Source organism: Ovis aries, chromosome 2 (assembly GCF_016772045.2).
Source record: "Ovis aries strain OAR_USU_Benz2616 breed Rambouillet chromosome 2, ARS-UI_Ramb_v3.0, whole genome shotgun sequence".
In the NCBI taxonomy this organism is placed as follows: Eukaryota; Metazoa; Chordata; class Mammalia; order Artiodactyla; family Bovidae; genus Ovis; species Ovis aries.
In genome coordinates this window covers 176,447,973-176,474,905 of record NC_056055.1, presented here as the reverse complement: position 1 = coordinate 176,474,905, position 26,933 = coordinate 176,447,973, and the positions used below count along the sequence as shown (strand labels likewise).

Here is a 26,933-nt window from a genome sequence, read left to right as displayed (position 1 = left end):
ATTGGAAAAGACTTTGATGCTGGGAGGGCTTGGGGGCAGGAGGAGAAGGGGACGACAGAGGATGAGATGGCTGGATGGCGTCACTAACTCGATGGGCGTGAATCTGTGTGAACTCCAGGAGTTGGTGATGGACAGGGAGGCCTGGCATGCTGCGATTCATGGGGTCGCAAAGAGTCGGACACGACTGAGCGACTGAACTGAACTGAACTGTGTACTTCCTTATGTGTTAGCATTGAATTCTTTGTTATAAATAATGTAATTGAAAATTTACAGTTAGAACATCATTTCTATTTGTAGTAAGTGATGTCTCTTATTTTTTTCCAGCCCTAAGAATGATCAGATAATTGGAGGAGCTATTTATAGTGGAAACTGGACATCATATAAATCGAATCTTGTTACAAATCCTTGTTTATCAAAAAGTAATGTCAACTAAATATAGATTTCCAGTTTCCAGGTGCTGGAAGCTATTTTCAGTATGACCTGTATCAGGACCACAGATAATTTGGGGTAGTCTCTTAGGGGTATCTTACTAGTTGTTATCGAAAGTGTATCAAAGAACTGCATCTAGGCCGGGGATAGGGGAAGGGGTGACTTTTCTTGGTGGTGGTGATGGTGGTTGAGTGTATATGTGTGTGTAGGGCACACATGTATGTTGGTTATGTTGGGTGGCCAGGGCCATGGGTTGAAACTGGGGCTGGTTGGATATAATGTATACAGCTGAGGTGATTTCATAACAGCAGACATGGATGCAGGTTAAGACTATGGCTTCCCTCTGAACGAAAAAGGCAACAGAAGAGGAAAGTGACATTTAGAAAATGATTCTTTCTCTGAAAGAGTGATGTCCTCATTTGAGAATAATATTTTTACCTAGGTCTTTCTGACAGCACTTTTCCATCTTGCTCAGAAACACAGGAACTTATCATTTTTGTTCTCCCCTGGGGTTCCTATCTGACCTTTTCAAGTACAGGCACTACCAACACCATCTTTAATTCACAAACCTTATCAATTGTGTGAGCCATTGTTGTTCTGTTTTTCTGGGAAATAGAAAAGAAGCTGATTTATAGTCACTGACCTTGCAGAAGTTAATCTTACTGACTTTGCAGTATTTTGGGGTTGTGCACACACAAACACACCTCAATTAGAGGGCAAAATGAACACACAACAGTCCTAGATTGTGCAGTACAGATTAAAAGTTTTACAGATGTTCAGAAGCAATCCAGGCTATCTGTTTGAGTGGAAGTGATACTGCCAAGTTTGTAGGTAAGTGAAGCTTTGAGCTCTGTCTGCAGGCTGGCTAAGATTTTGAAAGCTACTTGCGTGACCTTCATTGCACTGAATAAGTGGATACAGGATTTATATTTAAAGTTTTGTAGCTCTTTGATTTTGTTTTAAGTGTGTCTGCGTCAGTTCCGTTCAATTCAGTTGCTCAGTCATGTCCGACACGTTGTGACCCCACGGACTGCAGCTCGCCAGGCTTCCCTGTCCATCAACAACTCCCGGAGCCTACTCAAACTCATGTCAATTGAGTCAGTGATGCCATCCAACCATCTCATCCTTTGATTGTCCCCTTCTCCTCCTGCCTTCAATCTTTCCCAGCATCAGGGTCCTTTCCGCTGAGTCAGTTCTTCACATCCAGTGGCCACAGTATTGGAGCTTCAGCATCAGTCCTTCCAATGAATATGCAGAACTGATTTCCTTTAGGATGGACTGGTTGGATCTCCTTGCAGTCCAAGAGACTCTCAAGAGTCTTCTCCAACACCACAGTTCAAAAGCATCAGTTCTTCGGCACTCAGCTTTCTTTATAGTCCAACTCTCACATCCATACATGGCTACTGGAAAAACCATAGCTTTGACTAGATGGACCTTTGTTGGTAAAGTAATGTCTCTGCTTTTTAATATGCTGTCTAGGTTGGTCATAACTTTTCTTCCAAGGAGCAAGCATCTTTAAATTTCATGGCTGCAGTCTCCATCTGCATCAAGATCTTCTTTATTCCAGCAAGGGGAACTTCAGGTGTTGGTAAGGGTAGTTGCACCCTGTCTTCTAGTTCCAAGTGGGAAGACCAATACAAACAGGAATATCTGTGGCAACTCCTGGAAATTCTTGCCCTCTCTTATGTAGCATTTAGATAATATTTGGATAAATGTCAGTTATTTTTCCCATCTCACCTTTGATTCCTCTGGAACTTCAGAGTTAACATGTACAGTCTCCAAAAAAAAAAAAAAAAAGATTTTTTTTTTCCCCACTTCAAAGCTGTCTCCCTTTAATCCCAAAGGCCTCCTTGGGCAGTGTCCTCTTCCTGTAGCAAACACTGACCCCTGGAACATATAAACTTTGCTTCTTCCCAATGGACTACTCCCTGGGTTTCTCCTCGCCTTGCCCTAAACTTATTTGGCACTCTTTGAATATCTCCAAGCTCATATCCTGCAGTTTTGTCACATAGATGTAGAAATTATTAACGATTACTTCTCTGTCCACAGTTCTGAAGCACTGTGCACTGCGCGTAGTCTCTCAGTTGTGGCTGATTCTTTGCGACCCCATGGACTATAGCCTGCCAGGCTCCTCGGTCTATGGGATTCTCCATGCAAGACTACTGGAGTGGGCTGCCATGCCCTTCTCCAGGGGATTTTCCTAACCCAGGGGTTGAACCCAGGTGTCCTGCATTGCAGGTGGATTCTTTACCATCTGAGCCACCAGGGAAGTCGTCTTTGGCACTTGTTACTATTAAGTTCATTTCTGTGTTCTAGTGAACAGAATGGAAGTCAAGAGTTAGTCCTGACAGTCCTGCTTGTTCACTTTAACTTTTACAAGAAGCCACCGTTCTCTGACCCTTTGGTTTATTATCTTTGTACATGCTGAAAAGTGAAAAATTCCCAATTCTCCCATTTGCCTCACTTAGATCAGTGATCCCCAACCTTTTTGGCACCTGGGACCCGTTTCATGCAAGTAAATTTTTCTGCAGACCCGGGAGGAGATGGTTTGGGGATGATTCAAGTATGTTACATTTATTGTGCATTTCATTTCTATTATTATTATATCAGCTCCACCTCAGATCACCAAGCATTAGATCCCAGAGGTTGGGGACCCCTGACTTAGACCATCCCCTCCTCTCAGTACTTGTTTAGGAGCTTAGCTTGAGAGGCAGAAATCCACATATTACAAATAGACTGAGCAATCAGAGCTGCATGTTGCAAATTGAATTCAAGTGATTTCTGTCGCAGGCTGCAGACGGGAGGAGTGAAATCACATCCTTTCTTCTGTTGAGTGTCTTTTGGGTGATTATTTCCTAGGACTGCTGACTCTTCACTCTGCCTATGTGCAGTTACATTTTAGAGTGTAGGATATTATTTAAACACCTCTTTCAGCTTCATGCTGAGCACTATAAATGCACAATTAACTGGTCTACTCTAAATAAGGGGCACCCTGATGCAGTCAGTAACCGGGGGGAGGTGGGTAAGCACTTTCCCAACAGATTGTGCTTAATTCTGAGATTGTAATTTCTAGAAGAAAAATTAAACATCAGTTCCCTCTGTGCTTGCGTAACCAACCTAAATGAGGGAGCCCCCAGCACAGCCAGCCCATGGTGAAAAGTGTACTAGAGGCCATTGAAGGCACTGGTATTGTGAGATGCTTTAAGATGTGTGTGAGCTCATTGGAGAATGTATCTTTTCTTCTGAAGATGTTTGGCAAAGAATTAATAAATGGAAATTAGCAAAGGAAAATAGTATTCCTTCATCTATAGTCCTAAGCATAGAGAAAGCATACATTTTTTAAAGCAATTTGGCTTATGTGAGAGCCAAATTACATATAATGCAAGACACAGATCTTAAGTGTACCATTTGATGGGTTTGATAGATGTGTACATCCATAAAAGCAATACTGCAGGCGAGATACCAAACCTATTCCTCACCCCAGAATGTTCCCTCAAGTCTCCTTGCATTTATTCTCCCTCCCCTGTAGGAAACCACTGTCCTGATTTTTATCATCATAGATTAATTTTGCCTGTTCTTGAGCATCATAAAAATGGAATCATACAGCATGTGCCTGGCTTCTTTCTCTCAGGATGGTATTTTTGGATTCATCTGTGGTATTGCACTTATCAGTTTGTTCTTTTTTTTAATCACCCAATAGTATTCTGCTTTGTAAGTATAAACATAATTGATGATATCTGTTTTCCTGATAATGGACATATGAATAATTTCCAGCTTTGCACTGTTATGAATACTGCCAAAAATACAGGAGCCCATCATATTTTTCTAAATTCTAGACTATAGTGCCATAAGTTGTTCCTATTCTTACGCTTTGAATATCTGTAGGATTTTTGGCAACATTGCTCTCTTAATTCCTAATATTGCTCATTTAAATTTTCTTTTTTTTTCTTGATCACTTTTGCTAGGAATTTTAAATTCTATTCGTCTTTTCAAAGAGTCAACTTCAGCTTTATTAATTTGTCTGTCAGTCAGGATTAAATCAGAAGCAGAACCACTAGTTTTGTGTGTGTGTGTGTGTGTGTGTAAGCACATGTTTATTAAGGAATTTGTTTTGACCATACACAGCTGGGGGAGTTGGTTTAATAGTTTCTGTAAGGTATTGCTTTTGTGTCTGATGCTGAAACTTGAAATCCGTAAGTCAGACAGCCAGCAAGGGAAGATGAATGTTAAGCAGAGGAAAATAATAGCATGCCGGAATCCGCAAGTATGAGCTGGACCAGATGATGACAGAGTGACACCCTAGTCTTATTTTTACCCTGCTCTGCCCTTGGGATATGAGTGTTCTACAGAGGCTGGGGCTCTTTATCTTGAAAAAGAAACTTGGTGGAAGCAAATCATTACATCCTACCTCCTAGATAGCCCCCCAAAATTTTCTCAGCACTAAGACTGACCAAAGGGTACTATAGCAAAGAGATTACTGAACTAGCTTTGTAAAGCACTAGATGGTAAATATTTTAGCTTAGTGGACATATGATCTCTGGTTCAGCTGTTTAACTCTGACACTATAGTGCAGAAGTAGCCATAGCCAATGCATAAATGAATGGATTGGCTGTATTCCAGTAACGTTTATTTAGAAAAATAAGCAGTGGACCAGATTTGACCTCTAAGTTGTAGTTTGCTGATCCCTGTTCTAAAAATTTCAATAGAGCTTCTTAACATACCACAGTCTACTTGGGGGTTAATATTGCAAACATCATGTTTAATTCTGTTAATCCTGCTTGCTCATCCTTTGCACTGTTGTTGAATATCTTACATCCACGTATATTTTATACCTCACTGTACCCTGTTTTGATCATTGTATTAGAAAGTCAATTAATGAAGAAATTAAGGGAAGGAAAAATGATAGTCTTTAATATTTACCTACATATTAACATTTCTAATGACTTTTATTCCTCTCTGTAGTTCCAAGTTTCCATCTTAAGGTATTTCCCTTTCAATGCAAATAACCACTTTTGTTTATTTCTTGCCACAAAGGTCTGCAGGTGGTAAAATTTCTCATTATTCATTTATCTGAAAACGGCTTTTTGGGAACCAGCATTTTTCAGCATTTCTTGTAGAGAATTCTAGATTGATAGTAATTTTCTTTCAGGACTTTAAAAATGCTGTTTCTTGGTTTTTTAAGCCTCCATCCTTTGTGGCTGAGAAGTCAGGCAACATTTCTGTCTTTGCACTCTGTAATGTAATGTGTCTCATTTTTCTCTGGCTACTTTCAACATCTTCTCTTCGTGTTTGGCTTTTGGCATTTTGATGGTGGTGAATGTAATTGTCTTTGTATTTTTCTTACTTGTGATTCATTGAGATATTGAATCTGAGTTTGGAAAGTAGTTGGCCATTATTCCTTCAAGTTATTTTTTTCCCCATTTTTTGCCTCCTTTCTACCTTTAGGTATCCATTTTTACAGAGTTTAGCTTATATGATGCCCACAGGTCACTATAAGGTTCTTCTCAGTTTTTTCCTCCAGTCTTCATTGTCACTCTTTTTCAGATTGAAGAACTGTTATTTTCCCTGATAGCTCAGTTGGTAAAGAATCCACCTGCAATGTAGGAGACCTCGGTTCGATTCCTGGGTCGGGAAGATACGCTGGAGAAGAGATAAGCTACCTACTCTAGTATTCTTGGGCTTCCCTGGTGGCTCAGCTGGTAAAGAATCTGCCTGTAATGCGGGAGACCTAGGTTTGATCCCTGGGTTAGGAAGATCCCCCGGAGAAGGGAAAGGCTACCCACTCCAGTATTCTGGCCTGGAGAATTCCATGGATTGTATAGTCCATGGGGCCAAAAAGAGTCGGACACGACTGAGTGACTTTCACTTCGAGTTTATGGATCCTTTCTTTTACCATCTTCAAACTGTTGTTAATTTCACTTGTCAACTTTCCATTTTTGTCCCAGAATTTCTGTTTTTAAAAACTGTCCATTTCTTTATCTTTAGTCATATTTATGGTAATTGCTTTAAATTATTTGTCAATTCCAGCAGTACATCATCTTGGGATATGTTTTTTGTTGACTGCTTTTCTTGACCCTGGTTCACATTTTCTGTTTTTCCACAAGTCTAATAATTGTTATATATTTGGCGTTATAATATGTTGTTCAGTGTGTGAATTCTGTTATCATCCTCTGAAGAGCTGATTTTTTCATTCTAGCAGGCAGTTAAATTACTGACCACTTTGAGCCTAAGAGGTCTTGATTTTATGCTTTGTTGGGCATGTCTGTTTCAGTTTTTATCCTAGTCTTAGGAAGTCTGAAGTCCTGGGTCTGATGCAAGGCTTTCTGTGATTTCAGTGGAAACCTTGAAATGTTGGCCAAACCCCTCTGACTTGTTCAGTTTCAAACTCTGATTCCCTACCAGCAAGCAGCAGCTGAATCTCTGACTGCCTTTAGAGCTTTCCTTGGAATCTCCCAGACAGATGCTCAGTGATAGGGTCATTCAGGGATTTTAAGGTAGTTTATATGCCAGTTTGGGGGCTCCCCTTCTTTGGTTCCTTCTTTATGGAAACTTCCTGCCTCAGTTTCTTTGCTATCCTGATTACCCAAACTTAATCCTAAGACTGTAACCTTTTGCTTAACTTTCTAGTGATCCCACCACCACCCAGAGTCCCCTCAAGGCAAAGCTGTTTAACGTGGGTTTTATCCAGTGTGCTCAGCTGCTCAGTCATGTCTAACTCTTTGCAATCCCATGAACTGTAGCCTTCCAGGCTCCTCTGTCTGTGGAGTTTTCTTTTTCTTTTCATGCAATAACCTCCATTTCTACGTTGACAAGGAGGATGTGTTTTTAATGAGGATTCTCCCTCTCCTAGACACCATGACTGAAGAGCAAGTGGGTGAGTGCAGTTTGCTCTGGATACTGACATGGTGGCATGGGTCCTTAGGTGAAGACCTTCAGGTAATCCCACTGCCAGAGGGTCAGCACTGGCAAAGAACTGACTCAAAAACCAACTTTCCTACTTCCTGAAACAGATACCTAGGCCGTTGAAAGCCATTTTTCATACTAGAAAGAACTTGTGTTCAAGTATTTACTAACGTTTTATATTGAGTAGATGACTAGCATTTCAGGGTAAGACATAATGTTTAAGTATATGGACATTAGCCTCGTAATTTCTCAAGCTGAGTACCATTGTCCAAATTTATATGGTCTTAAGCAGACCTGTTTCCTTTCCACAAGAAGAAAAACCTACCAAAGGCTAGGAGAGATAGGAATTAGGTTATAAGACAACCTGGTTTTTGAGAGACAACCCCCTAGCCAAGGACATATCTAGCAGGCAGAGCATGTATGTGGTATGCCAGGGGTCTTGCAGATTTCATGCAACTCTGGATAAGTCAAATGGACCTAAAAATTAAGTAGCTCTCAGCCTGTCTTCTAGCACGCACTCAAAGGTTTGATGCACTGGAGGGTGTTCTCAATATTGTAGACCTTAAGCTTCTTTTTTGGTTACGTTTTGGTCTCACTTTGCTTCTTTTTGTAGTACCTAAAACTTATTATCAGGGTGTCATCCTGACTCTGAATTAATTTACAATTTATTTTTCCATGCTAAAAAGCCAGGAGAGAGGCTATAACCAAGCAACCAAAACAAAATGAAAAACTCAGTTCATATGAGTGAGTGAAAAAATTTATCTTGATCTCCCATTAAAAGGATAATCAAAGAACTTCCTCATTGCCTGTAGATGTCTGATGTCCAATCGTAATTCCTGTCTTTACCAACAGCTACAAAAAGGCTTATGACAGGTGGTTCAAAAGGGGCCTTGTGTGAAGGAGGAGAACAGTAGTTTCTAGATGTACAATCAAAATAGCCTAGGGGTGGGCTTCCCCGGTGGCGCTAGTGGTAAAGAACCTGTCTGCCAATGCAGGCAGACTTAAGAGACGCGAGTTAGATCCCTGGGTCCGGAGGATCCCCTGAAGGAGGGCATGGCAACCCACTCCAGTGTTCTTGCCTGGAGAATCCCATGGACGGAGGAGCCTGGCGGGCTGTAGTCCGTAGAGTCGCACAGAGTCACACACAACTGAAGCGACTTAACACACATAGCCAATCTTCTCATTATTAATTCCGTATTGCTTGCTCTTCTTCTTTAGTTTCAACAAAGAACACACGCATTCATACATTGTGTGTGCATTTCTTTTACTTAACAAAATCCAAACTCCAAACACTTGACAGTTTGATACGAATAGTTAGAAATGTGTGAGCTGTGCCTGACTGTGTTTTAGAAAAAAAATGGAAGTATTTGTTGTTGGAGGGGAGAGGGAAGATTAGTATATTCTTTAAGTGTCAGGGACATGTGGCTGTTACTGTAAGCTGCATGTGAAAAGAGGGACATTATGAAAAGCCCTCTCCTGTTTATAGAAAAAGGAGAATAGGTGTGAGCCTTAAGGCTCCCAACTTGAGAATTGTACAAGTCTGGAATTTTTAATGTCTGCCATCTACTTCCCATTTAATCTTTCTTGAATCTAAGTTGACAGCTGAGAAAGCATTAAAATCTGTCAGTAGTATATCTTATTTTTTATTTGAATGTCAGAATTATTTTTTTATTTAGTAATTTTTTATTGAGGTATAGTTGATTTACAACTATACACCTTCTTTATCAAATTTTCTTCCCTTATAAGTTATTAAAAAATATTGAGTAAAGTTCTCAGTGCTCTGCAGTAGGTCCTTATTGTTTATTTTATATATAGCACTGCTGCTGCTGCTGCTAAGTTGCTTCAGTCGTGTCCAACTCTGTGCGACCCCATCGCCGGCAGCCCACCAGGCTCTCCCGTCCCTGGGATTCTCCAGGCAAGAGCATTGGAGTGGGCTGCCATTTCCTTCTCCAGTGCATGAAAGTGAAAAGTGAAAGTGAAGTCCCTCAGTCGTGTCTGACTCTTCTCGACCCCATGGGCTGCAGCCTATCAGCCTCCTCCATCCATGGGATTTTCCAGGCAAGAGTACTGGAGTGGGGTGCCATCGCCTTCTCCGATATATACTACTACTATACTTAATTGTTTAGTCATGTCTGACCCTTTGCGACCCCGTGGACTGTAACTGGCCAGGCTCCTCTGTCTATAGGGATTCTCCAGGGAAGAATATATTAATCCCAAACTCCTAATTTATCCCTGTCTCCCACCCACCACCTCACCATTCCCCTTTAGTAGCCACAAATGGGTTTTCTATGTCTGTGAGTCTCTTTCTATTTTGGAAATAAGTTCTTCTGAATCTTTTTAGAGTCCACATATAAATTATATCATGTGATATTTGTCTTTCTCCATCTGGCTTACTTCATAGGTCCATCTATGTTGCCGCAAACCACATTTATCTTATTTTTTAAAATATTATATATGGAAACTATTTTTTCTGGATATACAATACCGTTATAACTTTTAATTTTGTTTTTGATGCACAAAGTGACATTTCTCCCAATTTAGTGACTGTTATGTCCATTTATTATGACTGGATACATAATAGCCACATGGAACATTTTATGTCCCTTACATTGTTACTTGAAATGCCAAAGAACATTTTGTTGCAGAAGAAATGATAGTAGAAATGAAGTACAAATTTATAGAATATGATACTTCATGGAGATAAATATAGGTAGATTTATGCATGAAAAGAATGCTGATTGCCTAAATCATATTGCACACTCAGTTCTATCTTCCAGTCCCAGAGCTCTTAGAATATACAGTGTATGCCATTGTGCCATTCATTTAAAAAGACTTTGAACTTTTTTCCTTCCATAAATCCAAAGCATTTTAGTCACTGGCTGTATCTCACACCCCACCAAGCATTGTGACATTAAAATGAATCAGAGATGGGTAACGACACAGAGAGAGAGAGACAGCAGAACAAGTATATTTTACAAATAGGCAAACTGAGTGAATGAGAGCTAGCATGTGAGGTTTCAGTGTAACATATGCGTCTCTCTTCCCTACAGCTCTATCTCCCCCAGCGTTTCTTATTTGACTCTGAAAGCTAAGGATGACGTGAGACTGTAAATGAGTGCCAGGGGCTGTACCTGACACAGTAGAGGTGATAACTCAGGTGTTAGAAAGTTTTACTGACTCCATCTGTTGCAGGAAGAAACAGGCTCAGGAAGGTCCAGTAACCTTCCTAGATGGTAGGAAACTGAGCGATAATCCCAGTGGCAGTCCTCTCCAGCACAGAATCTCTACTCACCTTTTCTACTGTTTCCACTGCTGGGGTGCAGTGTGGTCAAGTACTCAAATACCAGGACATGGAGGGCTGCTTTCTCTTGGAATGTTTTACTGCGTCAGTTCCAGACATAGGTTGCCTCATAATGAGAAGGCATGTACTATGGTGGCTGGGGTGGGAAGGTAGCATTTCGTGATAGGATTGATCTACTAGTTGAAGCATGGATAAGACCAATGTTTTCCCTTTGTTTTATTCAGATACAGCTGGCATACAGCGCTGTGTCAGTTTAAGCTGTATAGCATGGAGGCCTGACTCACATAATATTGTGAAATGATTGCCACAGTAAATTTAGTTAGCATCCATCCATCCTCTCCAATAAGAAAAAGAGGCTGGAGAGGAAAAAAGAAGGCGTTTTTTTGTTTCCCCTTGTCATGAGAACTTTAGGATCTCCTCCCTTAGCAACTTTGAGATAAATTGCACAGCAGTGTTAACTGTAGTCAGAAGACAGATATTTATCATTTTACAACTTGAGAGGCTTATGCCATATCATTTTGGAAAACATTTGAAAATTTGAAAAGAGTTTACCCCTTCCTGCCAAGTAGGCATCAATGAGAATTTCATTAAATGTAAATGGAGGAAGAATGGCATTAGAAATGGCTATAAATCAAAGAAGGGCTTAAACATTCATAATTATCTTTCAAGATCCCGTGTTGGAAAAATAGCATGAGCTTCCTTACCAGCAAAGACAGCTTTCCACTCCTAGACAGTTTACAACTTTCAAGATAAACTCTACTCAACTATAAAGACTTGATGCTGATGAAGTCCACAGGATCAAATTTTCATCCTGCACGTGGCTGTTGCTCTGCTTTTTCCTTGGATTTCACATTTTTGAGGGTGTTGCTTCTCTCCTCAAAGACTGCCTTTCTTCCCCAGTGCCACTGCACGCACGCCCCAAGTGTATGCAGGGTGTTCCCGCAGTGGGAAATTTGTGATTCTGGGAGCTGTGATGCCGGCTTGTCTTTCCAGCCTGTCTCTTCCTGCTCTGAGGTCACTGCTTTAGCCAGACTGACCCCCTTCCCCTCTCCCATACCCTCTCGGACATTGATGGTGGATGGATTGCTCTCACCCACTGAGGGGTGGATTTGCTGTCTCAGTAGGGCACTCGGGGTTAAAACAAGAGGTAAAAATCTGTTTTCCATTTCCGTCCTTTCCTATTTTTCTGGGTACCCATCTTACTTCCCTATTTATTCTATTGTTTCTCAACAGTAACTGCCCATCAAAATCACCTTAGGTAAATGGAGCATAAAAAGCACAGTGACCAAAGCATTCCCCAGACTATTAGAATCTCTGGAGGGTACAGTCCATTTTTCAAAGCCCCCTAAATGATTTTACTATGTGGAAGGGTAGGTTTATTCTGTGACCTTGGCCAGGTTAGTCAGTCTTTCTGGGCATCAGTGTCCTCTGCTGTAGAATGGGGATGGTGTATGTATTACTAGCTCTCAAGTTACTGTGAGGATTAAGTGGGGTGTTCACATGCATGGATTTTGGTCGGTGCTCAGTACTGGTTGTCCTCACCACTGTTTTAGGCACTGTTTATCTTTCTTTTTCCCTCCTGTCTACTCCTACTTCTGCTTTGAAGCTCAACTGAAATCCCACTTGCCTGGGGCTTATTTCAGGAACAAACTAAGCTGCTGTAAGGAAGAGACCCACATACGGTGCTTCAGTGAGACAGTGTCTTCTCTCTCCCATGGTAATCCAGCAGCCAACAGTCAGGCCTCCCAGGCGGCTCTTGTCCACACACTCACTGCCCTTCGAGACTCCCCATCCCTCCCATGTTGCTGAGTCATCACAGATCTATCTTCCAGCCCACAGGGAGGGGATCAGAACTGCAGACTTGGCCAGGCAGAGAGTCCTGAGGTTGAGGACTGTCTGTAACTTCCTCTCGTGTCTCCTTGGCCTGAGCATAGTCTCCTGGTCACATCTAGATGTAACAGAGGCCCTACCTGGCCAGCCAGGGGTTCAGCTTAAAACTGTTACTGTGACATAGAGGAAGATGAGACGAGGAGTGGCGGTTGGCTGCCAAGTCCGGGCCACTGCCGCCTGCTGCTCATCTGCGGTCCTTTATTCTCTAGTGCACCAGGCTGTCACCTGCCTTTTCTAATGGGCAAGTTTTAGGTGTATTCTAGGCTCCCTCAAGGTAAACATTACTTTATATTCCTCTGTATACGTCTTAAAGTGAAAGTGAAAGTTGCTCAGTCGTGTCTAAATCTTTGCGACCCCGTGGACAGTCCATGGAATTCTCCAGGCCAGATTATTGGAGTGGGTAGCCTTTCCCTTCTCCAGTGGATCTTCCCAACCCAGGAATCAAACCAGGGTCCTCCTGCATTGCAGGCGGATTCTTTAACAGCTGAGCTACCAGGGAAGCCCCGGTATACATTTTAGGATGGGGCTAAAAGCATCACAGGTACTCATTTAGGTGCAGTGATTGTTGAATGAGTCATTGGCAGGGGTTTTGGGGTTTTCGTAGCAGCTTTATTGATATATAATTTGTATACCCTACAGGTTGCCTTTTTAAAGAGTATAATTTAAAGGTTTTAAGTATATTCACAGAGTTGTGCAACCATTGCCACAATTGATTGTAGAACATTTTTATCACCTCAGAAAAGATTCTGTACCAGTTAGTTATCATTACCTACAACCTGCCCCCACACCCCCAACCTCCCTTTCCCCCAGTCTTAAGCAGCCACTAAGCTACTTTCTGTCTCTGTTGATTTGTGTATTCTGGACCTTTCATGTAATGTGTGGTAGTTTGTGACTGCCTCCTTTCACTTAGCTTACTTTTTCAAGGTTCATTCATGTTGTGGGATGAATTGGTATTTCATTCCGTTTATGGCTGAATGCTACCCCGTTGTATGGATATACCGTGTTTTGTCTACCCATTCATCCATTGCTGAACATTTGGATTGTTTCGGTGTTTAACTTTTGGCTCTTATGATTAATGCTGCTGTGAACTTTTGTATGGGTCTAAGGTCTTCATTTGTTTTGGGTATCTACCTGGGAGTGGAATTGCTGGGTCAAGTGGTAACTCCATGTTTAACTTGTTAAGGAACTACTAGACTGTTTTCCAAGATAGCTACATCATCTGAGATTCCTATCAAAAGTACTTAAGGGGTCTGATTTCTCCTTGCCAACACTTGTTATGACCTGAATTTTTTATTCTAGCCATTTCAGCGGGTATAGTAATATCTCATTGTGGTTTAGATTGAGTTTCCCTGATGACTAACAATGATGAGCTTTTTTTTTTTTTAAAGTCACTGGCGAGTGTTTAACCCTAGCTGTTTTCTGCCCACTATGCATATATGGTCCTAGGTGTGAATTCCGGGGAATCTGACATGATTTATCAGAAGCAGTACCTGGGGGCATATCAGAATAGGGTGTATGTGTATGTGGACCAATATTCTTATGGACCCTGCCCCTCCTAGAATCTTTTAATTAATTATTTAAAAAATTTATTTCATTGAAGTGTACTTGATTTACAATGTTTTGTTACTTTCTGGTACACAGAACAGTGATTTAGGATTCAGTCATATATATGTATGAATATATACTATATATATATATATATATATATATATATATACACACACATATCATATTCTTTTCCTTTATAGATTATTAATAAATATTCAGTAGAGTCCTTTGTGCCCTTCAGTAGGTCCTTGTTGGTTATCTATTTTATATATGGTAGTGTGTACATGCCAATCCAAGTCTCCTACCTTTGTCTCCCCTACCTTTCACTTTGGTAACCATAAGTTTGTTTTCTGTGTTTTTGGGTCTGTTTCTGTTTTGTAAGTAAGTTCTTTTTTTTTTTTTTTTTTTTAGATTCCACATATAAGTGATATCATATGATATTTGACTTTGTTTGTCTGGCCTACTTCACTTGGTATGAGAATTTCTGGGTCCATCCATGTTGCTGCAAATGAATTATTTCATTCTTTTTAACGGTGTGTATACAGGCACCGTATCTTTATCCATTCATCTGTCAGTGAACACTGAAGTTGCTTCCATGTCTTGATTATTGTAAACAGTACTGCTATGAACACTGGAGTTCATGTTCTCTTTTTAAATTATGGTTTCCTCCAGATATATGCCCAGGAGTGGGATTGCAAGATCATATTGTAGCTCTATTTTTAGTTTTTTAAGGAACCTCCATACCGTTCTTCATAGTGGTTGCATCAATTTACGTTCCCATCAACAGTGTAGGAACGTTCCCTTTTCTCCATACCCTCTCCAGCATTTATTATTTATCAGTTCAGTTCAGTTCAGTTCTAGCACTTATTATTTTAAAGATGGCCAGTGACTGGTGTGAGGTGATACCTCATTGTACTGAGAATCTTAATCCTAGATGCTAATCCTAGACCTTCTTTTTAATTTTGTTTACCAAAAAGAAGATGAAACCTTATTAATGTTAGCTTAAAACCTTAATTAGGTAGAAATCCTGCAAAAATAAATATTAGTAAACAAATGACACAGGGTGTGTAACAGAAGAAAATGTAAATAATATAGGTTTATTTAGCTATTACTGTGATTTGAAATTTTGACATTGATTATACTTGGCAATGTATTTTCATAGTCCTCACTATGTCTTTCTTTTTACACATTAATATCATCCTTGAAAAGCTGTGCATAATTGGAAAGCTTCATCAAATGTGATTTTCCTATTGACTTCCATTACGCCTAGAGCATTTCTTCATGTGCAATACTATAGCTCCAGGTTTTTAGCGAGTCCATGAGGCCCTTGGAGTACTTATTCAGAGAAAAGTGAAGGTTGGTCATTTTATTCTTCAGTGTTGACTTCAGATTTCTAGAATAGAACATGAATATACTGGTGGTGGTGTGCCTTTTAATACCAAGAGCCAGAAGTGGAAACAATCTTGACTTAGAAGACAGAGGCCAGGGTTGCAGAATGCGTTGTGCATGGGAGGTAATTAGTGAATTTTGTTAGATCACTGAATAAGGAAGGCACTTCTTCACTCAGTGCATTCTTGTGAATCAGGTAAAGTCAATAGCTTACTAATATGGCCTCAGAAAGTCCTCTGCAACTCTGAAATTCTTTGGTTCAGTGATTGCATTTCTAGCTTCTTAGGCTGAAAAGCCAAACAAAACCAACAAAATGCAGACAACCCTTCTCAAGGTGCTCCTTGTCCACCCCTGAGAGTCTGAGTGTGTCATGCCCTATTACCCATCATGACTGCCCCAGTTCCTTCAGAGGGCAGAGAGTTTCCTGTTCCTGTGGGCCCTGGGTCTGGAATATGTGTACATGATTCAGTTATAGAAATTAAATCACTTTTTCATAATGCAGATATAAAGTGGCCCTGAATGAATATTTGCCAAGCTGAGAATGACTGGTGAGGTCACCTTTAATGGGAGATTACATTTCACCATGGCTGATTTCTGTCCGATTTATTGCTATTAACTCCTGACACAAGGCCAGCTGATAGAGGTGCTGGCAAGAGCCTGGTCTCCAGGCTGAGCGCAAAGCTGGAGTCGGCTCCTGGCTGGTGCAGTGCTCACGTGGGCGCCCTGCAGGGGCCATCTGATAACTGGGGCCATGTGTTCTATCAGGTGTTCCCAGAGAAGCACTTCCTTGTCTTACACACAAAGCAGATCACTGGAGACTCTTTATCTTTTAAGAGGAAATATGCGTGGGGTACCTTTGGGCGGATCTAGCCCTCACTCATGAAGATGGTTATCTGAGCTGTTGGCAATGGAACTAGACGAGGAGGTTGAACTAGGTTTCCTAAAACTTTGGTGGACAGATGGTCATGTTTTTTGAGGTTTCTGAGAGGCTTCTAAAATACTTTTTCTTTCTTTCTTCCCCTTTTCTGTTAAAATAGTGATGGTGAGGAAATCAGAAACCCTTAATCTATCAATGCCTGTTGAGTTCTAGATTAAAAAATTAATGGCACTGTGTTTTACAAGTTCTTAAAAAGAAATATGTTAGTCACTCAGTTTTGTCCGACTCTCTGTGACCCCACGGACTGTAGCCCATCAGGCTTCTCTGTCCATGAAATTCTCTAGGCAAGAATACTGGAGTGGATTGCCATTCCCTTCTCCAGAGGAACTTCCCAACCCAGGAATTGGACCCTGGTTTCCTGCATGGTAGGCAGATTCTTTACTGTTTGAGCTACAGGGAAGTCTTAAAAAGAAATGCCACATCAAAATACATGTTGTCTTCGCTATAATTAATACTCAGAAAAGTGAGCCTTCACAAAGGAGGCTCTCTTGGGAGGGGCAGCTTTCATTCTGAAATAACTCTCTTCTGTGTGGGGCTCACTTACAACCACACCTCTCTTCCTTTCTCCCACCTCCTCCTCAGCCCCCACCCTCCCCACACACATCCCCTCCCTTCCTCTCCATGTCCTCACTTTATCATCATCAACCAGAAGCATGTAGCTGACTTTCTTACAGGTGGTACCATCCACAAGCATTGACAGAATCAGATTAAGACTGACACCTGGCTGCCAGCCTCTTGTTATGAGCTTCTTTTTATAACTGTATTTCTGGATCACTTTTGTCCCTCAAAATGAACAATGGTTATCATTAACTTAGTGTGAGTTTGAGTAGGTGAGTGTTTTATGATGCTGCATGGTTGATCGTTTACTTTAAAAACACAACAGCATCTCCATGTGTGTGCATTGAACTGGGCAGTTAAAAGATAAAGGTTTCCTTGTGTGGTGCCCAGTGTTTGTGCTCGGTTTGTTAATGTATCAGGACAGTTAGCATAGAACTCATGAAGATCATATCTCACAATACCATAAGCCTCTCTTTTTAAATACTGATAAGGTATGAATATCAGTAGTCCATGCAGGGAATGGGTCCACTTCCTCCCTCTCTGCTTGGGAAACAAGTCTTTTTTTCACTGCTGCTCCTTCTGTCGTTTTCCCTCGTGTGGAACTCAGATTCCTTCGGCTTGTTTAGTGCGTGGTCTGGAACTCAGAGTTGCTGGTTTAGGGATTCCCAGTGAGGACTGCTCACCACCTTCTGTGGCTCATTCTCCTTCTCCTCCCTGCACTTCTCTGGAACCGAGGCTCTTCATCCCTTTGTAACAGTAGTTCATTTATTTGTTTTAAAAAAATTCTGCAGAGTTGCCAGGGTGCCAGGCAGTAGGCGGGGGCTAGCCAAAGAGTGGCTGTCCAGCCTTTCAGGAGGTTTATCTGGGGATGGGGTTCCGCTGATGTGTACTTCGTTCTGCTGTATGTGGTCACTCCTCAAGCCCTGAGGAGCTCCTCGAGGATGCAGACCATATCTTTCAAGGATGCGGCTTTGACATCTCAGCACATGGCAAGCCACAGGCTTTGGGGAGAAATTCCGAGTAACTGTGGGCTGAGTTTGGAGGTAGGTGCTGAGGATTTTGAAGCTTCTTTCCAAACCATAAGATGAGGTAATTGTCTTCCTTGTTCAGGAGGATGCGGTGAGTGTAAAATGTGATAATGCGTGTACCAGCACTTTCAAAAGGCTGGTCGTGTATCTTGAGAGGTCACGATCATCCACCTTCATTTCCTGAATCACCCTTATTCTGTTGTCACCATCCCTCTGAGATTGTCTTCACCATTTACTTCCACCCTGTTCTCTCCCACTTTCCTTCCTTCCTTCCTCAGGCAGAGAAATGCATGAGTTAAAAAGTCTATCTGCCTGATTGCATATCTCTCGGTCTCTGTCACTTGCAAATGTATAGTTGAAATCCCGTTGTGTCTCTCTCAATGTGTATACACATGTTAGGGCTGTCGGGGAGAATCTGTTTCCACGCTTGACAGGAGCACCTTGCTCTGGATGTGTTTATGGCGTCCTTGGTCTCTTTTCCTGCGGTACATGTGCTCTTCCTGAGTCGTAAACATTTTTGATAATAAAACTGTTCTCTTAGATTCAACCTAATATTTGACCTCTTACTGCTCTGATAAAACGATAGTTTTCACGCCTAGATATCCTGCCTTTTTTCTAATACCTGGTCGACAGCACCATAGAATCAGTTCAGAGGTGATGTTTTCAGTGCGGGGCACTACTTGGGCTGGTTATGGGGGTGAGAAATGAAACTGAATCCTGAACAATAGTAAGAGCTGAGTTTCTGCATATGAAATGCTACAGCTGTACCCAGACCTCTTATAATGAAGCAGTTTAAAACTTGAAAGGAAAAAAAAAAACCAACCCTGTCCTCAGAATTCTATAAAAGTTCATTAAGAATGTTTCTTAAAGGTTCAAGAAGCAGCAAATAGCATCTGAAGCCACAGTCTATTATAAATACTTCATTTCAACTAGAAGGTACGATCTCTCAGGGGTTTCATAGTTTGAAAAGCTACAATCACATCATGTAACTACATAAAAAACAGTGCTGTTAAGTGGAACTGCCTGGCCTAGACCATATACATTTCTGCACAGTCTTTATGGAATCTGCACAAAGAAATCTCTTCTCCCTTTGCTCCGATTAATTGTTCTTGTATGTGAGTTTCTTTCTATTCCAGTATATCCAGAGTGGTGAAATAACAAGGCCAGCCACGTAGCCAAAGGTTGCTCCAAGCGTGCAGGAGATGGGCCATTCCTGAGGAGAGAATGTATGAGATCAAAAAGAACAAATGTTTTACTATTACTTGAGCACAAGTGTAACCTAAATATTTCTATATTAAAGCTTAATGTGCTTTCTTAAAAAAAAAAAAAGAGCTGAGTTTCTTTGCTTGCATTAGCATCTTATTCTACATTTGCATTTTATCTTATATTAGTACCTTGCCCTTTCACCATTAAAAAAACAATTTGACATGTGGGGGAGCGTGGGGAAAACAGCAGGAAGAACCTTCTAGTAACAAATCTTGGCAGAATCCTGTCTCCTTTTTTGGAGGGGCCTCATGAACAGTAAGCTAAATGCCCCTTGAAAAGTAGTCATGTTAAAAAGCAGAGACATTACTTTGCCAGCAAAGGTCTATCTAGCCAAAGCTATGGTTTTTCTGGTAGTCATGTATGGATCTGAAAGTCGCACCATAAAGAAAACTGGGCACTGAAGAATTGATGCTTTTGAACTGTGGTGTTGGAGAAGACTCTTGAGAGTCCCTTGGACTGCAAGGAGATCCAACCAGCCCATCCTAAAGGAAATCAGTCCTGAATATTCATTGGAAGGACTGATGCTGAAGCTGAAGCTCCAATACTTTGGCCACCCAATGTGAAGAACTGACTCATTTGAAAAGACCCTGATGTTGGGAAAGACTGAAGGCAGGAGGAGAAGGGAGTGACAGAGGATGAGATGGTTGAAGGCATCACGGACTTGATGGACATGAGTTTGATCAAGCTCCGGGAGTTGGTGTGGACAGGGAAGCCTGGCGTGCTGCAGTCCGTGGGGTCACAAAGAGTCAGACACGACTGAGTGACTGAACTGAACTGAACTGAGATTGGAGGCTCTTCCAGAGGTAGAAAAGTCTTCTTTTTCTGTTAGAAAAATCTAATAAAAACATGATTCATTGGGTTTTTGTCCTCGTGATGGAAGCAAGATGGGGAGCTGCCCTGTGAGGTGTGCTGAGACTCTTCAGGGCCTGGGGGGGTAGTGGAGGGTCTTGTTCAGGTTACTTACTGGTGGTTGGATTTGGGGGGCATTTCAACCCTATGCTCAGAAGAAAGGCTGGCACTTCCTGTGTCTCCCTTTCACAGATCCTGCCTACCTCAGAGCCTTCAGCTGCTGAACTGCACTTTTGGAAGCTGCCATCTATTCAAACCCATCGCTGTGTAACAAATAGCGAAAAAAGCCCTCCTAAGATCACGGAAATGCAGGGGAGCCCTGTGGATGAGCTGACACACTGCCGCTTGGTAGAGGAGTGAAAAACACTGCGGTCTCAGCTTAGTCTCCTGCTTCTTGAGGCAAAGTGCCAGGTGTTGGGGGTGGGGGGGGGGGTCAGGCAGAACATGTGAGTGTTCATTCAGTCCAGCAGCACTTGCTGAATGCCTGGTGATGGAGCGGAAAGACATGACCTTCCCACAATGCTCTCATGTCCTAGGCAAGGGGGTGGACAGATGCAAAAAAGAGAATAGGATTGCTCACTGCCATGGGAGGGCCAGGAGCTGAAGGGGCAGCCCTCAATCCTAACTCAGTCTTGATTGAACATGGGGATAGGGAGGAAGGATCTCGGCTTTCTTCAGGTGGGGATGGATGCTCCAACTCGGCTTTAAAAAGGAGGAAGGGCTGTAAGTGCGTGGAGGAAGGGCACACCTGGCAGGAGAGTACCTGCAGATGTCCTTTAAAACGTCAGTTCAGCAGGTCTTTGAAGAAGTGAGGATCCTCTTTTGGGGGTTCTCATAGCATAGCAAACACCAGGGGCTGAACCTGTTTTTGTAAATAAAGTTTTATTGGAACACAGCCACACACATCGTTCCATTCCCCTGTTGTGATTGCTACATCCCAGCGACCATGTGGCCTGCCCAGCCTTAAATATTTATTGTCTAGCCCTTTGCAGAATAAGTTGGCATAGCGTAGTTTTTTCCCTTGAAACGCTTAGATGAAGTGGGCCCACACTGCCAGCAACCAGGCTTTGCCTGCACCCTTCATGGACCTGCTGGTTAATTTTATCACCTGGCGGTTTCTCTTTGCCCCACACAAGCATACCTCCAACTCATTTAGTTGCAGTAACTTCTGGCTCCAAACACCCAGAACTAGAATAATACCTATTGTATGTAACAAAAGAGAGGTACTGACCGCTAATGCATGCATGCGTGATAAGTCGCTCTAGTCTTTTCCGACTCTTTGCAACTCTATGGACTGCAGTCCAACAGGCTCCTCTATCCATGGGATTCTCTAGGCAAGAATACTGGAGTGGGTTGCCATGCCCTTCTCCAGGGGATCTTCCCGACTCAGGGACTGAACCCGAGTCTCTTACGTCTCATGCATTGGCAGGGGGGTTCTTTACCACCAGCACCACCTGGAAAGCCTACTGACCCCTAAGGATCCCCTTAAATGTTCAGTTACCCCAAACTTCAGCAGTTCTAGACTCTGCTTAGTTTCTCAGAACCTGTGCTGCCTCTTATTTGCTTGTTGAATGTGAGCAAAATTGGAATTAGTCATCGGAGCAGTAGTCATTGGAAAGCATCTTTCTTCTTGGTAAGGCAACCCATCTGTCTGAAGATACTGGAGCTGGCGGTCGCCGTGCGAGTGAGACAGAAGGGGAACTTTCGGGAGATCCAACATTCAAGCCTGCGGTTATTTTAAAAACAAAGAGAATTCATTTCCAGAAGCAGCTGTGCATTTGAAACCCTGCTTTCCTGGATATAGCGATTGAAAGTTGTGTGGAATTATGCAGCAAATGCCAACTCTTAAGCACCTGCCATGGTCTCTGATACCAGCCGATAGGAGTGCCAACCAGGCTTTTTACAAATGTTAACTTATTTAATAAGACCTGCATGAAATAGAAGTGCAGTGATTCTGATTTTACAGATGGGAAAACAAAGACTCCAACAAGCTAAGTGTTTTTTATGTTATCAACTAACTGACAGCCTCCAACCTATGATAAGGAAGATACTGATTTTATGCTCTAGTTATCCTTAGCAGGTGGAATGCTTATTGAAAAGGCTCAATCAGGAGGTCTGAGATTTCTGTTTTAGACTCTCAGATGAACTGAATTTCAAGGAACAGCTACAACTAAAATTCCTCTTTGCACTAACTTCTGTTTTAGCCCTAACAGCCATCAACATTGTTTAAATACCACTGTCAAATGACATTGTAGTTTGGGATCTAATTTCTGACTAGTACTTTGAATTGAAAATGGTCAGCAGTGAGAAATGGGGACATTTTCCAAGCATGTCTGGAATATATAGTTGGTCCCAGAAGAGAAGCATGTAGGTTTAGGATTGTCCTAGTTTCCAACTAAAATGATCATTCCTAAACAAACACCTGATCATAATTAACTTCTCCTTAAAATTTTTCAGTGCTCCACCAGCCATGCCCTTAGCACAGAGGCTGGAGTCTTTGTGGCCTTTCTGGTTTGGGTCCTGCCTGACTCTCAGTTGTTGTTGTTCAGTTGCTAAGTCGTGTCCAACTCTGCAACCCCATGAACTGTAGCACACAGGGCTCCGCTGTCCTTCACTGTCTCCTGGAGTTTGCTCAGATTTCATGTCCATGGAGTGGGTGATGCTATCTAACCATCTCATCCTCTGCCACCCCGTTCTCCTTTTGCCTTCAATCTTTCCCAGCATCAGGGTCTTTTCCAGTGGAGTTAGCTCTTCGCATCTCAGTACCTCACCCTCATTCACTCTCATCAGATCAGGTCCTACATGTGGACGTTTCGCTGAACACCATCTTTACCATGTCCCCCTATCTGGCTCACTCCTGCATCTTCACATCTCAGCCGAGATGTCTCTGGATGCAGGAAGTCTTCTCTGATGCTTAGAGACTGGTATGAGCATCCTTCCCTGGCCCCTCCCTAATATAAGGCCTTTTAAGCTACTGTTCAGTTGTTGACCAGTTTGTCTGTTGTCCGTCACTTAACCGTAAGCTTCTAGAGGGCATTCTTTTTAGTTTTGATTCTGTAGTTACAAGGAATGGGAGTCCACTTGAGCTTGCGATAGAAAGGGAGTTTATTGGGAGGAAAGATTGGAAAAATAAGGAGATCTTGGTGGAAATATAAGAACCGGGTCTATAAGAAGTTGTACCTTGCGCAAGCATCTTGGGGCTTTCTGCACCTCTGCACACCTTCACCTCTCTCTCTCCTGGGCTGCCTCAGCTCAGGCACTTGGTGTGTTTTGTTTTATTGTAGTATAGTTGATTTACAGTGTCGTGTTAGTTTCAGATATGTAGGAAAATGGTTTCTCTTTTATATATATATATTTTTTCATATTCCTTACCCTTACAGGTTATTATAAAATATTGAATATATTTCCCTGTGCTGTAACAGTAAGACTTTGTTATTTATTTTGTATATAGTAGTATGTACCTGTTAATCCCAAACTCCTAAATTATTCTTCCGCTACACCCCCCACTTTCCCCTTGGTAACTGTAAGTTTGATTTCTATATCTGTGAGTCTATTTCTGTTCTGTAAATAAGTTCATTTGTACCACTGTTTTCAATTTCGTAAGTGACAAGCGCACGTGTTCCTGAAGCTGCTCATGACCTCAGTTTGTCCTCGTGGCCCAGCCTGGCTTGACCCAGGGACCCTCCTAATCTCCTGGCTTCATTTCCTGCGCCCCCCGCCCCACCCCTGCCCGCTTGTTTGCTTTGTCAGTTTCACAGTTGCAAGTTTCTAAGTAAGCACTATGGTTGGCCTGACTCTTCCTTTCAAACTTGGCCTCACCCATCACAGGCCTCCGACCACCCTGGAGACTGGCTGTGGTTGGGTCAAGTCCTCACTGCAGACCAGTCAGTATGTCACCAGCTGGAGGGGTCAGAGCCAGCGTGGCTCCCAGGATAGACTTCTCTTTTCTGCTTCTCTTTCTGCCCCGCACTTGCCATAAACTTGATGGTATCCTTTGTTCTTTTCCCTCTTTTTCAGATATCATTAATGGAGCTCAAGAAAAATGCGTATTGCCTCCTATGGATGGCTACCCCCATTGCGAGGGGAAAATTAAGGTAAGTAAAGAGCGAGGTCCTTTCACTGCCTCCTCCTCGACCTGCGCTGACAGCCCCTGGCTCCCCCTCCCTTCTCTTCTCCTTCCCGGCGATGCAGATGGGTGATCGAGCCCTCTTTAAGGAAGTCATTTAAGGGGTGTATCAGCCCTGCCAGTCTGGGGCTGTGGTCATGACAACCATTCCCTGCTTGTGCCAGCTCCATGGGGTTAGTCAGCAGTGACTAACTGGTCAGACTGAAAGCTGGGCCATTGCAGGCACCTGCTGTGTCTGAAATTGTGTTCCCTCTCTTTCCCATCCTCCAGCGGGTGATCCTTCAGGAGCCAAAGACAAGAGGCTTCCATGATTTAGTGTCCAGCTCCCCTCTCCCAAGTCCCCAGGCCTCAGCTGTGAGGTCTCCAGCTTGTTATTTAAATGTCACATTTGCCTGTGCAGTTGAGCGCCCAGACGCTGTTGGCCACTCTGACTCTTAACGTTTGTTTGTTTTTCACTGCATTTATGTGGCCAAACCTTGGGGAGACCACTCCCTGCTCAGTGGTTTTCAGAGGAAAGTTTCTGTTCAGACATCGCTTAGGATGGCGAGAGAAACCCCAGAGCGTTTTAAATGGCTCCCATATGGGACTCAAGTACGCACTGTGCCCCTGCCTTGATTCCCGTGCTGTTTTCCAGGCTCCGTGCTGGGGCTGGTGCAACTGTAGGTCTCCGGGAGGGCACTCTCATGCCAGGGTCTGTGAGGCACTTGCCTTTGAGGAAACATTCCTCCCACTGGTGCTCCTGGGCTTTGCTGCTGGAGCCATCTCACGGCCTCTAGGCCGACGTGCCTGCTCAGGGAATGGCTGCTCACCAGCGCTCTTCCTGCTCTGGTTGTTTCAGTGGATGAAGAATATGTGGCGCTCGGATCCCTGCTACGCAGAATACGGAGTGGATGGGTCCACCTGCTCTTTTTTTATTTACCTCAGTGAGGTGAGCGGCTTCTTGTGTCTTTCGGGGGGTGGAGTCCATGTGTGTAGTTGGTCTGTTTCGTAGCTGAGCCTGGAATTTGAAGAGCTTAAAAATGTATATTGTTTTTACATGAACGGTTTATGATTTCCTTCTTCATTGCTCTCCTCTGTTCCCAAGTAGCATGATTTTTTCCCCCCTTGAGGAAAAAATAGTCTGAGGTCACTAATTTTTTTTTTAACCAATTAAAAAAAAATGTAGTAAAATACACATAACAGAATTTACCAGGTTAATCATAAAGTGTACAGTTCAGTGCCATTAAGTACATTCATGTTGCTCTGTAACCATTGCCACCATCCATCCATCTCCAGAACGCTTCATCTTGCCAACCTGAAACTGTTCCTATCCAACCGTGACTCCACAGCCTCCACCTTCTTCCAGCCCCAGCAACCACCGTTCTACTGTGTCTGCCTCAGATTCTGATTACTCCAAGTCCTCTTATAAGTGAAATGTACAGTATGTGTCTTTTGTGATCCGCTGATTGCACTTAGCATAGTGTACTCAAGGTTCATCCATGTTATAGCAGGTGTCTGAATGCCCTTCCTTTTTGAGACTGAGTAATATTCCATTATGTATACAGACTGCATATTGTTGCCCATTCATCTGTCAGTGGGCACTTGGGTTGCCCCCAGCTTTCATCAGTTGTGAATGGCATTGCTGTGAGCGTGAGTGTACATGTAACTCTTTGAGACCCTGATTTCAATTCTTTTGGGTATATATCTAGAAACAGAGTTGCTGGATCATATGGTAATTCTATTTTTAATGTTTTGAGGAACCACCGGACTATTTTCCATAGCAGCTGCGCCAATTTACATTCCCACAACAGTGCACAAGATTCTAACTTCTCCACATTCTTACCAACACTTGTTATTTTCTGTTTTTTTCTTTTTTTCTTTTCTAATGGCCATGTGAATGGGTATGAGGGAGTATCTCACTCGTTGTATCACTGGTTGCATTTCCTTACTGATTAATGATGTTCAGCATCTTTTCATATGCTTCTTGGCTGAGTGAGCTATTTATTGTACTTACAGACTGAATTATTAACTTTCTCCCTTTTTTCCACCTTTTTATCTGAACTTCATTTTCATTTGTACCCTTGAATTTAAATAGCAGCTTGTTTTTTAAGAGTCACAGGGCATTTTTACAGACCACATGGAATCTGTTACATGCTTCAGTGATTCATTTCACCTTTAGAAAGGTTGATGGAGTGGGGTGGGGTTAAGACTTTATTCAGAGCCAGCTATAGGAGGGAACTGAGCAGGGAATGAAAATTCCATTGGCTCTATCCCCCATCCCTTATGGGCAGTGGCAGTAGCCCTCAGAGCTTGTGGAATGGACGCTGGCTAATTTTTAAGGTTGTGCGCTTGGCAGGCTCTTGGCTTCCATCTTCTTTTATTTGCACCCCTGGTTTTGGTACTGTTGTTGTTTAACCAGTACTTAATAACATCTCCCTGGTGATGCCATGCAGAGAGGAGAATGCCTCCATTCTGAGGCTAAATGAAATGTTTTTGCCATACTTTTCCTTGTGGGATTCAGGTGTCTTTCCCCTGTGGCATAAGATGATGGGGGATGGAAGCCAAACCACTATTGCTGTAGGGCATGTGGCCCTGGAATCTGTGGGATTTGTCCCTCTTGGCACCCTTCTCTTTCCTCTGTAAGAGTCAGACTTTTTTTTTTTTTTTGGATGAGGTTGCTCCATGACCACCCCAGGGCCATCATGGGAACCGTCAGAGTAAATGATAGTC

General features: G+C 42.5%; 1 protein-coding gene across 17 annotated transcripts in view; it reads left to right on the top strand.

Moving 5' to 3' along the window:
• MGAT5 (alpha-1,6-mannosylglycoprotein 6-beta-N-acetylglucosaminyltransferase) overlaps positions 1-26,933 on the top strand; it is a 402,590-nt gene that overhangs the window by 206,530 nt on the left and 169,127 nt on the right. For all 17 annotated transcript variants that reach the window (XM_060410110.1, XM_060410112.1, XM_060410105.1 and 14 more), the window contains 2 exons: positions 24,116-24,192; positions 25,063-25,152. In XM_060410110.1, coding sequence (XP_060266093.1) covers positions 24,116-24,192; positions 25,063-25,152 — 167 coding nt within the window. The remainder of the gene's footprint in view (positions 1-24,115; positions 24,193-25,062; positions 25,153-26,933) is intronic.